A 12,146-nucleotide genomic window follows, 5' to 3' on the forward strand; every position below is an offset into this window, starting at 1 on the left:
ACTTGGCCTAACTCTACCCAAAAGGGCCTCACCTTGGAGCATGACCAGGTTGAGTGCACAAAGATTCCCGTCTCTATGCTGCACCTAAAACATTGATCTGAAATGTCTGGCTTAGCCTTGTTCAATTTCTGCAGCGTATAGTATAACTGGTGTAGAAAATTAAACTGCACCTGCCTGTAATAATAAGGTCAAGCCAAGACACAGGTCTGACTAGCAGGGTTCATCAATCGTTACACCCAATTCTGACTCCCACCTTTGCCTAGATTTATGAAGACCTGGCTTCAGACTTTCCACTTGGGAGTAAGAAATACATTGCAGCAATAAACTTGCACGTGTTCCCCTTTAGAATCAGGGCCTCCATGCCACTGCACACTGGTAAGACCATAGCTGGACCTAATTTGTCCCTTAAAAAAAGACCTTAACTGAAAATAGCAAAAGAATGTCCTGTTTGACAAATCATATTTATTTTTAAGATGTTCAAATGACATAATCTGTCCCTGGTCATAACTATCCTCGATACACCTGATTCCTTTCTGGCACCAGGTATCCAGGATCTTGTTATCTATTGTCCATGGTATTAAGCCATTCTGAGTTAGGAGTGTTTTTGATGAAAACCCCACTTTAAGTCCAATGCATTGATTAATCTTGTTCTGCACATAAAGAGTATGTTTTAATAAGGAGGAGTCTTTGTTGTCAAATAACAATTTAGAATCCCATTTATAGATAGTCTTCCAGATCTTTTCACTGACCGTGTGCAGACCAATTTGTGCCCAAGATATTAAACTTCCTCCCTCAAAGAGTGAAGTGATGTACCTCGACTGTGCTGCCCAATAATATTTCTTAAAATCTGGTAATCTCAGTCCGCCAAGACTGTAATCCCAGGTTAATTTCTGCATGGAGACCCAGGCCACCCTCCTTTTCGAAATAAACCTGCATACCTGCCAATTAATATTCTGAAAGAATGTCCGGGACCACGCCATGGGCAAAATCTGGAAGAGGTACTGAAGCCTTGGCAACACATTCATCTTGATAGAATTGACCGAGGGTCATCCATCAGTTTAAGTCCTCCTCAATTTTTTTTGAGCAAGGGGGTAGAATTTAGTTTATATAAATTATTATCCATTCTGACTTCCAGGTACTTGATCTCTTTTGGTGGCCACTTCAATTGACTGTTTTCTTTAAATTGACTATTGTCCCTTTTTGTAAGTGGCATAATTTCACTCTTGACCCAACTAATCATGTACCTTATGCTGACATTTTTCGATTCCTTGATGAAGGGCTCTACCCGAAATGTCGGTTATGTATTTTTACCATATAAAAGGACACTGCTTGACCTGCTGAGTTTCTCCAGCTTTGTGTTTCTACTCCTTTCCAGGCATGTTGTCAGGTAGTACTTAACCTGAACAAAATTAGCCTGAGCCTCATTATATCCATCTCAGCCAGCACACATATTCTCACCTCAGTCACACAAGCTTAACAAGAGTGAAACACAATAGGCTGTAGACACTGTGATTCTAGTAAACACTCCAAAATGCTGGAGGAACTCAGCTGGTCTTTTCAGCATCTAAAGGAGACAAAGATAATATTGTTGACATTTCAGGCCTGAACCCTTCTTCAAGAGAAAAAAAATCTGAAAAGGCAGAAGCAGAAGGTCTCAGAATTCAAAAAATGAGGGAGGAATCCAGACCAACAAAAGGTGTTAATTGGACATGATAAGGGACTAGGTGAGAATTTATCATGCCTGTGTGAAAGGAGACAGGGAATGGAGAGATGACAGGGGGAAGAGGGGGTAGGGTTTTAACAAAAACCAGAGAAATCGATATTTAAGGCCATCCAGTTGGATGGTGCGCAGTCAGAAGATGAGGTGTTGTTCCTCCAATTTACACGTGGCCTCAGTCTGGCAGTGCACCATGGATAGACATGTCGGCAGAGGAATTGGATGGGGAATTGAAATGGGTGGCCTCTGGGAGATCCACACTATTGCGGAGGAGAGAACCGAGGGCTCAACAAAGCGATCTCCCCGTCTGTGTCGTCTCTCCGATGTAGAGGAGACCACAGTGGGAGCATCGGATGCAATAGATGACCCCTGCAGATTCACAAGTGAAATGTTGCTTCACTTGGAAGGATTGTTTGGGGCCCCAAATGGTGGTGAGGGAGGAGATAAAGGTGCACAGAACTAAGCTTCAGACACAGGTTTCTACCTTGTCCCATTCAACCTATAGGACCGAGCCTCCATCGTGAGCTCCCACCCTGGCTCTGGGAGCGCACGGCCTCTCTCTCTCTCTCTCTCTCTCTCTCCACCCCCTGACTTTCCCAATCCTCCACATCCTCCCTTGGACCCTTCCTACCCTCAACCTCCTGATCCACCCCATACTCCTCCACTCCTTGACACCCTTCACCCTATTGAATCTTCCCCTAAGCCTTGCCTGTTCTTCACCATCCCCTTCAACCTTCTCCTTTCGGAGACCGAATGCTTTGTCCTCAGTAGAGGCCTCACCTTTGTCCCCCTTCGTCCACACCTTAATGAGTTCCACGCACGCCATGATGTTGAAATCTTGTTCCACTGGCTCCGTCTCTATGCTTACTTTTGCTTCCACAACCATGATTCTCCACCCCCCACTACAGATCCCTTCTCCCGCTTTAAAACGTCTTCGTCCTCCTGGACACTCGTTCCGGTCTTCTACCTGCTCTGGACCTTTAAATATCCAACTGCCTCCGTGACATCAATCGTATCGACCACTACTCCCCTCACTCATTCCAATCTCACCCCCTTGGAACACCTGGGACTCCGCTCTCTCCGCACCAATCCAAACCTCCCCATCAAACCTGCAGACAAGGGTGGCGCTGCTGTGATCCGGTGCGTCTGGCCAAAGCCAGACGATAACTCTCAGACACCTCCTCTTACATACCCTTCCAACAGAACCCCACCAAAACTCATCAAACCACTGAATCGTGCACCACCACCGAACTCATCACTTCTGCTCATCTCCCTGGCACGGCCTCCAGCCGTATTGTTTCCCAACCCACTGCCTTCCATTTCTATCTCTTACCCAAGATCTACAAACCCAATTGTCCCGGCAGACCCATCGTGTCCTCATGCTCCTGCCTCACTGAATTGGTCTATATTTGCCTTGTACCCCCAATCCAGTTCCTCCCCACCTACATCCGGAACACTTCACCCATCCTCCATCATTTTCACAACTTCCAGTTCCCTGAACTCGATCCCCTCATATTTACCATGGGGAGGGGGAATGGAGGGTAACTCCACTGATCCTCTCTGCAACTCTTATGGTCCTGTGGATTGACCTTCGATATACGCAGAATGCATATATGCATATAACAGCTGGTATATGTGGCTCTCTGCACACCCGCAAGTAAGCACATGGACTAAGGTCAAGTGAAAGGGAGGGGGAGACAGCAGCTTCTAACAGGAGGTGATGTGAGAGACCACGGGTGGTCGATCCACACAGAGACCATCTGATGTCAATCTCTACCAATGGTCCAAATGCAGACTTAAGGACCACAGCTCAGCATTAACAGTGAACTCTAGTCTGCCGACCATGAACCCTCACATGGAGGCAGAGATTCATTCAGGTATGCATAATATTTCCAGCATATTATCAGTAGTACAGGTTGTACCTCTTTAATCTGGCCACGTTGGGACCTGGCCATTGCTGGACCACAGAAAATGCCAGAAAACAGGAAATGACCCCCTAAGGGAACCTCTTATGTAAACATATCAAAGGTAGAACAAAGCTTAAAACAGGAAATAACACTGTGAAGTGGTACGGTTAGTGTAGTGGTTAGCACAACGCCTTTACAGCGATTGAGACCAGGCTTTGAAACCCACGCTGTCTGTAAGAAATTTGTGCTAATGGTGGGAGATTCAAACGTGACCTGGAAGTACAGTCTGTGCACTAAGCAAGATACCAGTGTAGATTTTTTTTTTAAAATGATCAATAAGATATTCAAAAATTGGACACAATCTTAATTTCAACATTATAGAGTCATAGAGCAATGAACAAGCCCTTTGGTCCAACTAGTCCCTGCCAGCTAAGAAAGCAATCTCGGCTAATTTAATTTGCCTGCATTTGGTCCATACCCTTCAAGGCACTTCCTGTCCATGAATATGTACACATGTCTATTGAATTCTGCACACTTCTACATGGTTTTCTGGCAGTGAATTCCAGGTTACGGATCACCCTTTGAGTGAAAAATGCATCTGAAGTCTGTCCTACATCTCTCTCCTCTCACCTTAAACCTATGCTCTCTCGTTCTAGAAAAATCGACCCAGTGAATAAGACAATGTGCATTCACTTTCTCCATGCCCTCATGATTTTTTAAACCCCTCACCTCCTTCGCTTGAGGGAATAAAGACCTGCCATATCCACCCTCTCCTTATAACTCAACCCCAGTCCCAGCAACATCTCGGTGAACTTCCTCTGAACCCTTTTCAATTTACTGATCTCCTTAGTAGAGCTGGGCGACCAGAACTGCACTCAATACTCTTAAGTGTGGTCTCACCACCTAAATTATGAGGTTCCAACATTTGTTCTCTATACTCTGCCTAATGAAGGCCAGCATGTCAAATGCCTTCATCGCTACTTTATGCCACCTGTGTTACCACTTTCAAGGAACTATGCACTTTTACCTCGAGTCTCTCTGTTCTATAACACTATTCAGGGCCTTACTATTCACCATTAAAGTCTTGCCCTGGTTTGACCTACCCAAATGATTTAGATCCCGTTGTAAACTTAGTTATCCTTCCGCAATGTCCACAATACCACCAAATTTAGTGTCATCACTGATTTACTAATGAAGTCAACTACACGGTTACCAGAATCAGAATCAAATTTTATTGTCATGAACGTGTCACGAAATTCGCTGTTTTGTGGCACCATGACAGTGCAAACATATCTATACACCATATTTCAAAGTAAATCAAAATAGTGCAAGAAAAAGTCAAAGTGAGGTTGTGACTGTTTTTCATTGTTCATTCAGGAATCTGATGGCAGTGAAGAAGAAGCTTTCCTTGTGCCATTGAATGCTCGACTTCAGGTGGCTACTCCTTTTTCCTGATGGTAGCAGAGTGAAGAGGGCATGCCCTGGGTGGTGGGGGTCCTTGAGCAGAGAGGCTGTTTTAAGATACCACCTCTTGCAGATGTCCTCAATGGGGTGAAGTCTGGTGCCCAAGATGTTGCAGGCCGAGTTACCAACCCTCTCGAAATTTTTCCTGTCCTGAGTGTTAGCACCTCCATCCCAGGCAGCGATGCAATCAGTCAAAATGCTCTCCACAGTACATCTCCATGGTACATCTTTGGTGACATACCAAATCTCCACAAATTCCTCACAAAACGTAACTGCTGGCAAGCCTTCTTCATGATTGCATCGACATGTAGGCTCCAGGACAGATCCTCAGAGATGTTGTCACCCCAGAATTTGAAGCTCTTTCTAATCTCCACTGCTGACCCCTTGATAAGGACTGGTTTGTGTTCTCTTCATTTCCTTTTGAAATCCACAATTATCTCCTTAGTTTTGCTAATATTGAGTGCAAGGTTGTTGCATTCAAATTGCTAATATAGGTGACAAACAACAGTGGACCTAGTACCAACAGGCCACCAATTAGGAAAAATACTACTCACTGCCTGAATCCAAAGAGCCAGGTCACCTAAGATCCCATGTGATTTAACCTTCAAGACTAAGAGAATTGCCTTAGAGAATTCTCTGTTTATTATCAAATTAGGGCATTAGTGAAAGATAATTTTGGAAGAGAAATTAAAATTTCTAAGTTAAATAAATTTGAATTTATGGTTTCATATTTTTCAGATAAAGGTTTTATATCGGAAATGTATGCATTATTACAAGATACAATGGTTAAAATTTTTTTAGATACATTTAGGATTAAATGGGAGCACGATTTAAGTTGTGAGATTAGTCAGGTGGATTTGGAATATGTGTTATGATGGGTTGACTAAATTAATTAATGTAAGATATAGTTTGGTTAACTATAATTTTTTGCATCAGTTATACTTAACCCCTGAAAAATTGAAAATTATTAACTTCTTTTCAGGAGAAGGGAATTGTGATTACTTATTAATGTATTGTATGCAGAATTGTGAGGGGTACAGATCGGGTAAACACCACCATTGAGGTTGGCTGAGACAAGAACTAGAAGAAATGGGTTAAGCTGAAATATTTAAGGGGAACATTAGGGGGAATTTTTTCATTCAGAGGATGGTGAGAGTGTGGAACAAGCTGCCAGTGGAGGTGGTGGAAGCATGTTTGATTACAACCTTTAGGAGAAGATTGGACAGGCACACGAGAGGGAAAGGTATGAATGGCTCTGGTCTGGGTGCAGGTCATTGGAACTGGGCAGAATAATAGTTTGGTCATGAATTAGATAGGCCGTACAGCCTGATTCTGTTCTGTCGTGTTCTATGGTAACTTCTGTTCTCAGAATGGTTGCGCTTACGACAAGGCCACATTTACTGCACTGGGAAGTTAGTGATGGCCTTTCTCCCTGCACCACATGCACCCTTGTTGGGATGGAATTCAAGAATTGTTTCCCCATCAACAACACAGGATTATGCCCTTGTCAGTGTGGAGCGTGATGTCAATGCAAGAAAGAAATGCAATATCAAATTCTAATCAACCAGGCAATTCATTTTGCTTAATCGGGACTCCAAATCAATGTGATGGAAGCAAGTTATTGACTTTTTAAGTTATTGGTTTAAAAAGTAATGGATACAGCACAATACATTACAGGATTGTAATGGTACAAATGGCAACAAACTAAATTGCGTCCACATGCTTCTGATTGCGTACATAACCTTTTTGAAGGGAAATCCTCACATTACAGCCTTAAATAAACAAAGCTTAAGAGCATTTTTTTGGACTCTGTCAGTGGTTTGGGTTTAATTAATCAACATTTAACTAAGAGTAGATGCATTCAGTGAGTAAATTCAGGGCTTTGGGATTTTTGCACTGTTCAGAGCCTCAACTCAATACAATTAGTGTTCGGCAGATGGCAATGTTTTGCAGGTTAGAAGCATTCCAGTTCCAAGAATAACAACATTCAGGAATAAAATTTGTGATCTTGCTCATCAATAGCTTCTAATCTATTAGCCAAGGAGCTTCTAAATGGATCAGAACACCAAAACTGGTTGCATGTAAGTGATGAAGGTGGAAGAGTGGAGTTGGGGGAGCCGCAGTGTGCAGGTGTGTATATTATACATCCTTTAATTGGCCAGGAGTTTTTATATTTTCTAGTAAAGGACACAAGATGATCAAAGGACACAAAACCCATCAAACACAAAAAAAAGGCATAATTAATGCAAAAAGAGTAATTTTTAAACTCGCTCCACTAATACAACAAGACCTCAATGTGCATAACCCAATATTGCAAACATCATCGTCAGTTTCCTCGGTCATTTCAGAATTGCCAGGATCATTTGATGAATTTGAGGATGGGGTGCAGTACTGCAGGAACTCACAGGAGCGCCACTCTAGCACCTCATAGGGCTGCACCAGCCACATCCTTGTCGCTGCTTTTGGTGAGCTCCTGCACCTAAAAAATTAGAACTGCACCACCAGATGGAGGAAGGTGGTGGCATACATGAGACCAGTCACGAGGTCACAATGTCTGTTGCCTACTCCCCCTTCAGAAGCACATCTTTGAAAAGAATTGGTCACTTCAAGGTAAGTCATTTAATTTGGACATTTTCATCACATACAAGACTACAGTGCTCCAGGAGCACCAAGAGTAAAATTTGGGGGAGGATGGGTGGGTGGGGGAGTCTGAAAGAATGCCAACACCTACTCTGCCTCACCTTCTTGTTTGACCTCAGAGACATGAAGCATGAATTAGTGTTCTGCCCCAAAATGAACATCACATCTGGCCATTGACTGAGAACGAATGAGTGTAACTCCAATTTTCATTCCAACCTTCCTGAAAATAGCTCCAGGGAGCCTCCAGGCAAGTTCAGGGCTATCTGAAAAGCTGGATTCGACCACAGACTTTGGGGTATTGTATTCTTGTGTAAGATGGAAATGAGTCCCAACAAAATGAGAGGTGACAACTCTCTTCAAACATCAGCTTCTGCAAGAGCACCAGTCAGCACTGTGACATAGTATTTGGCCTGAAACATGCCACCCCTGAGCATCTAATACAGTTACTGGCATACACTCACTCTACAGGTACATCACCTGCCATATTTATCAGGGAAACTCTGTACATGCAGCCAAAACCAGTGATGGGTGTTTAGATCCTCTACTTAAGATGTCAGGCCTGACCGAAAATCCTTTGCAAAATTTAATGGGCCATGTTACAGTGAGTTTATCCATATTCAACACTGTCTGAGCATTCTCCTGCAGGGCAATTAAACATTTCAATAATCAGTTCGGAGAATGGATGTTCGCATTCTGAAAATCCAATGTGCGGTAAGAATCATTGAAAATTGAACAGGTTCAATAAATCTTTCAAATTTTATTCAAGAGGTAAAATGCTACCATGGTGGCCTCCTCTATAATGGTGAGACTGGATGCAGAATGGGAGATTGCTTCATTGAGCACCTTTGTTCTGTCCGCTGCAATAACAGGGACTTCCCAGTGGCCAAGCATTTTAATTCCTCACAGCATTCCCACACTGACATGTCTATCCATGGCCTGATGCACAGCCAAACCGAGGCTACCCGCAAACTGGAGGAACAACGCTTAATATTCTGTCTGGCTCTCTCCAACCAATCGGCATTAACATAAATTTCTCCAGTTTCTATGAAACCCCTCCCCCGAGTCTCTCTCATTCTGTCACTGTCCTGACTCACCTGGAGAACGCCTCATCAACTTCAGGTCGGCTTTAAATAGATCAATCCCCAGAGGCAGATGGAGAAGCTGTTCTCACTGGGACTCAATACCCCTCTCTGGAACTGGGTTCTGGACTTCCCAATGGAAAGACCACAGTCTGGCACATTCAGGGCTGTGTGCTCTGCTCACTCTTGTTCATGCTACTGACCCATGACTGCAACGTTAGATCCAGCTTCAGTGTCTTCAAGTTTGCAGATGACACCACAGAAGTTGGCCTCATCAGTAACAAGGATGAGTTACACTACAGAGAAGTGGTAGAAAATCTAGAGATGTGGTGCAAGAGTAACAACCCGAGTCTCAAAATGGACAAGACAAAGGAGATGATCATGGACTTCAGGAGGACTTGGAATGACCACCCTTCACCACACATCAATAACTTTGTAGTAGAGATCACCAAGTTCCTTGTAGTTCACTTACCTAGTGACCTATTGTGGACACACATCTCCTCACTTGTCAGGAAGATGCAACAGTGACTGCACTTCCTCAGAGGACTGAATCGGGCAAAGCTACCGGCCACCATCATGTCAATTTACTACAAGAGCTCTATCGAGAGCTTCATTGCCAGTTGCATCACAGTGTGATATGTGAGCTGCAAAGAAATGGATCGGAGGACCATAAGAGTGGCAGAGAGGATCACTGGTGTCTCCCTCCCCATCCCTCTCCATCAACGTAATCTACCAGGATCGATGTCTGGAGGGCATGCAAAATCATTGAGGAACCTTTCCACCTTGCACACAGCATCTTTGAGCGCTCCCGTCAGGGCAGAGATACAGGAGGATCAGAGGCTGTAGCACCAGGGTGAAAAACAGCTTCTTCTCACAGGCAGTGAGAAGGCTGAATGACCAAAGGAACTGCTCACACTAACTATCTGAGACTTTCATATTTACAAAATCTATCTAGTTATTTATTTATTTGTTTGTATATATGAATACTTGTCCTGCATATGTATTATTTGTCTGAACGTGTGCTATGTTTGGTTGTGTGTCTGTGTGGTTTGCACCGAGCACCGGAAAATGCTGTTTCATCAGATTATACTTGTGCAATCAGATGACAGTAAAATTGACTCTCTTTCCCTATCCCCGTCTCCTTTCCTCCTACTCCTAACACCCTACCCTTCCCTCTCCATTCGGAGACTTACCTCCTTCCCCCATCACCTCAGGTATTTTTTCTCTTCTATCCTCCCACCTACATCCACTCATGACCTCTTACCAGTTGGCCTGTGCTCCTCCCCCTGCTCTTCCTCCCTCCCTTCCTTTTTGTTCAAGGGCTCAGGCCCAAAACATCGGTTACCCTTTACTTCCTTTTGATGCTTAGTGACCTGCAGAGTTTCTCCAGCACTTTTATGCATTGGACTATGGGGGTAGCAGGTTGAGTCGGGACTCAATCGCTGCACATTTACTCACAGTAGATACTGTTTCCACTGCTATTCTGACAATTTAATGATCAGAGTATGATTGGCTGCAATGGAATGCAAGAGGTAAAGAAGGATACAGGTAGTCTTCAACTTACGACCATGTTCCATTCTGACCGACCATATTCTCGAAATGGATGTACGTTGGAAATTCACTGTCTTGGTTTTATCATTCGTCAAATACAACATGACGGCCATCAAGGCCAGCTCTTGCAAGAGGTTGGCCACTGCTGCCATAAATGCTATTATTCCAGAGATAGGCCCCTACTTTCACCCCAAAAGTGCAATTTTTAATATTTATGTGGCAGTCCACCGCAACGGCGATCGAGCCGGCACTCCGGGCAGCGAGCACAACCAAATGCCAGCAGCCCCGCAGCAGCACTGACCCCCAACAAGCGAACCGGTGGGTGAATGGCAAGGGCAACTTAAAGGCCAGTGACCCCAAAATGGCGCTGGCCTTGCTGCTCAGCCAACAGATAGGGACAGCCCATGGGGAAGATGGGCATTGTTATGCAAGAAGGCACCCGCGCGCGGGAAACACGCTTTTGCTATATATGTTGTGACGTCAGCCAAAGGGGCCCACGGTGAGAACAGTGCAAGTATAAAAGTTTGGCCTGAGCCTTAATAAAACTCAGAGCTTAACCTGACTACACTACGCGTGTGTGTCTTCTTTCCAGTAGTGTGTGGCTACGATTACATATATTTCTTTTAAAAAGATGTTTCAGTCATATGTATGGATAGCTGTTGGTCCCATACTTTGCAAGTGGGGAACTACCTGTACTTTAGTTGTTTGAAGCAATTGTTACTGCCCACAAAAGATGTTAGAACCCAAAAGAGTCACTGAAGTGCCAATGTTATTTTTCACTCTTCTGTGCACAAATAGGAACATCCAGATTTGATTATATGTTCATATAAATGCCTGCTTTTATAGTCAGTTTAAATAAAAATATGATCGACTATAACAGAATATTCTTAATAACCATTTAATTGAACTATGCATAAAAAGTTTAAGTATTAAACAAAATAACTTTGTAAGAAAATTAAAAATAAACTGGAATAAAGAAACACAGGATAAATGTGCTGTTCTTTATGGAAGTTAAAGGTTTCTAGCATGGTTTTCAATTTCATTTGATCCAAAACAATGCAACAAAATAAACTAAATGGCAAGAACTTTATGAATGCTTTTTAAACGAGAACATACTTACCCCTCGTAACAGCATCCAGAGCACAGCCCGATCCTGTTGCCCCTCCCCCAATAACAAGGACATCAAACTCCTTCGTGGTCTGCAAAGTGTAGAGTTGAGCTTCTCTGCATGGGAGATTATTTTCGGGGCATTCCCTTTTCAACAATTCCGATGCTTGAACATCAGAAAGGCGGGCCTAAGCAATTAAAATGGAAGAACAGTAAAGCATGACTTCAAGAGAAGATTTTCCACTTGTGCCCAACTAAAATTACTGAGATGACAGCAAGAGTGTCTGACGTCTTTTCACGGTATCCTCTCACCAGTCATCATCAATTAAATATTAAATACAATATTATTCAGTAATAATATAAGACACTATAAATTTGTTCACACTCACTTATGGGAACAGCCCCCGTTGAGAAGGAGAAGCAGAGGAGACAACACTAAGGACGCTGACCATGGAGAAGGACTAGTGAGAGGCTCTGCAGCTGAAGGACAAACACAGGCGACGAGCTGTTGGTGACTTGCGGCGAGAAACCCACACAGGCTGCGGGCGACTTGAGGTCAAAGGACTCACACCAGGCTGCGGCCTGCTGGAGACTGGCTCATGAGAACCAGATAACAGAACCGGGATTCGAGAGGATGCCAAGGGCAAGGAGGGCTTCGGGTGCTAAAGGTTTTCTCATCGT

At 43.7% G+C, this 12,146-nt stretch overlaps 1 protein-coding gene across 4 annotated transcripts in view; it reads right to left on the minus strand.

Annotated features, from left to right (window-relative positions):
* The window catches only part of gpd2 (glycerol-3-phosphate dehydrogenase 2 (mitochondrial)), a 138,105-nt gene that overhangs the window by 59,895 nt on the left and 66,064 nt on the right, over positions 1-12,146 (minus strand). For all 4 annotated transcript variants that reach the window (XM_069935509.1, XM_069935508.1, XM_069935510.1 and 1 more), the window contains exon 3: positions 11,479-11,653. In XM_069935509.1, the coding sequence (XP_069791610.1) occupies positions 11,479-11,653 (175 nt within the window). The remainder of the gene's footprint in view (positions 1-11,478; positions 11,654-12,146) is intronic.

Source organism: Narcine bancroftii, chromosome 4 (genome assembly GCF_036971445.1).
Source record: "Narcine bancroftii isolate sNarBan1 chromosome 4, sNarBan1.hap1, whole genome shotgun sequence".
In the NCBI taxonomy this organism is placed as follows: domain Eukaryota; kingdom Metazoa; phylum Chordata; class Chondrichthyes; order Torpediniformes; family Narcinidae; genus Narcine; species Narcine bancroftii.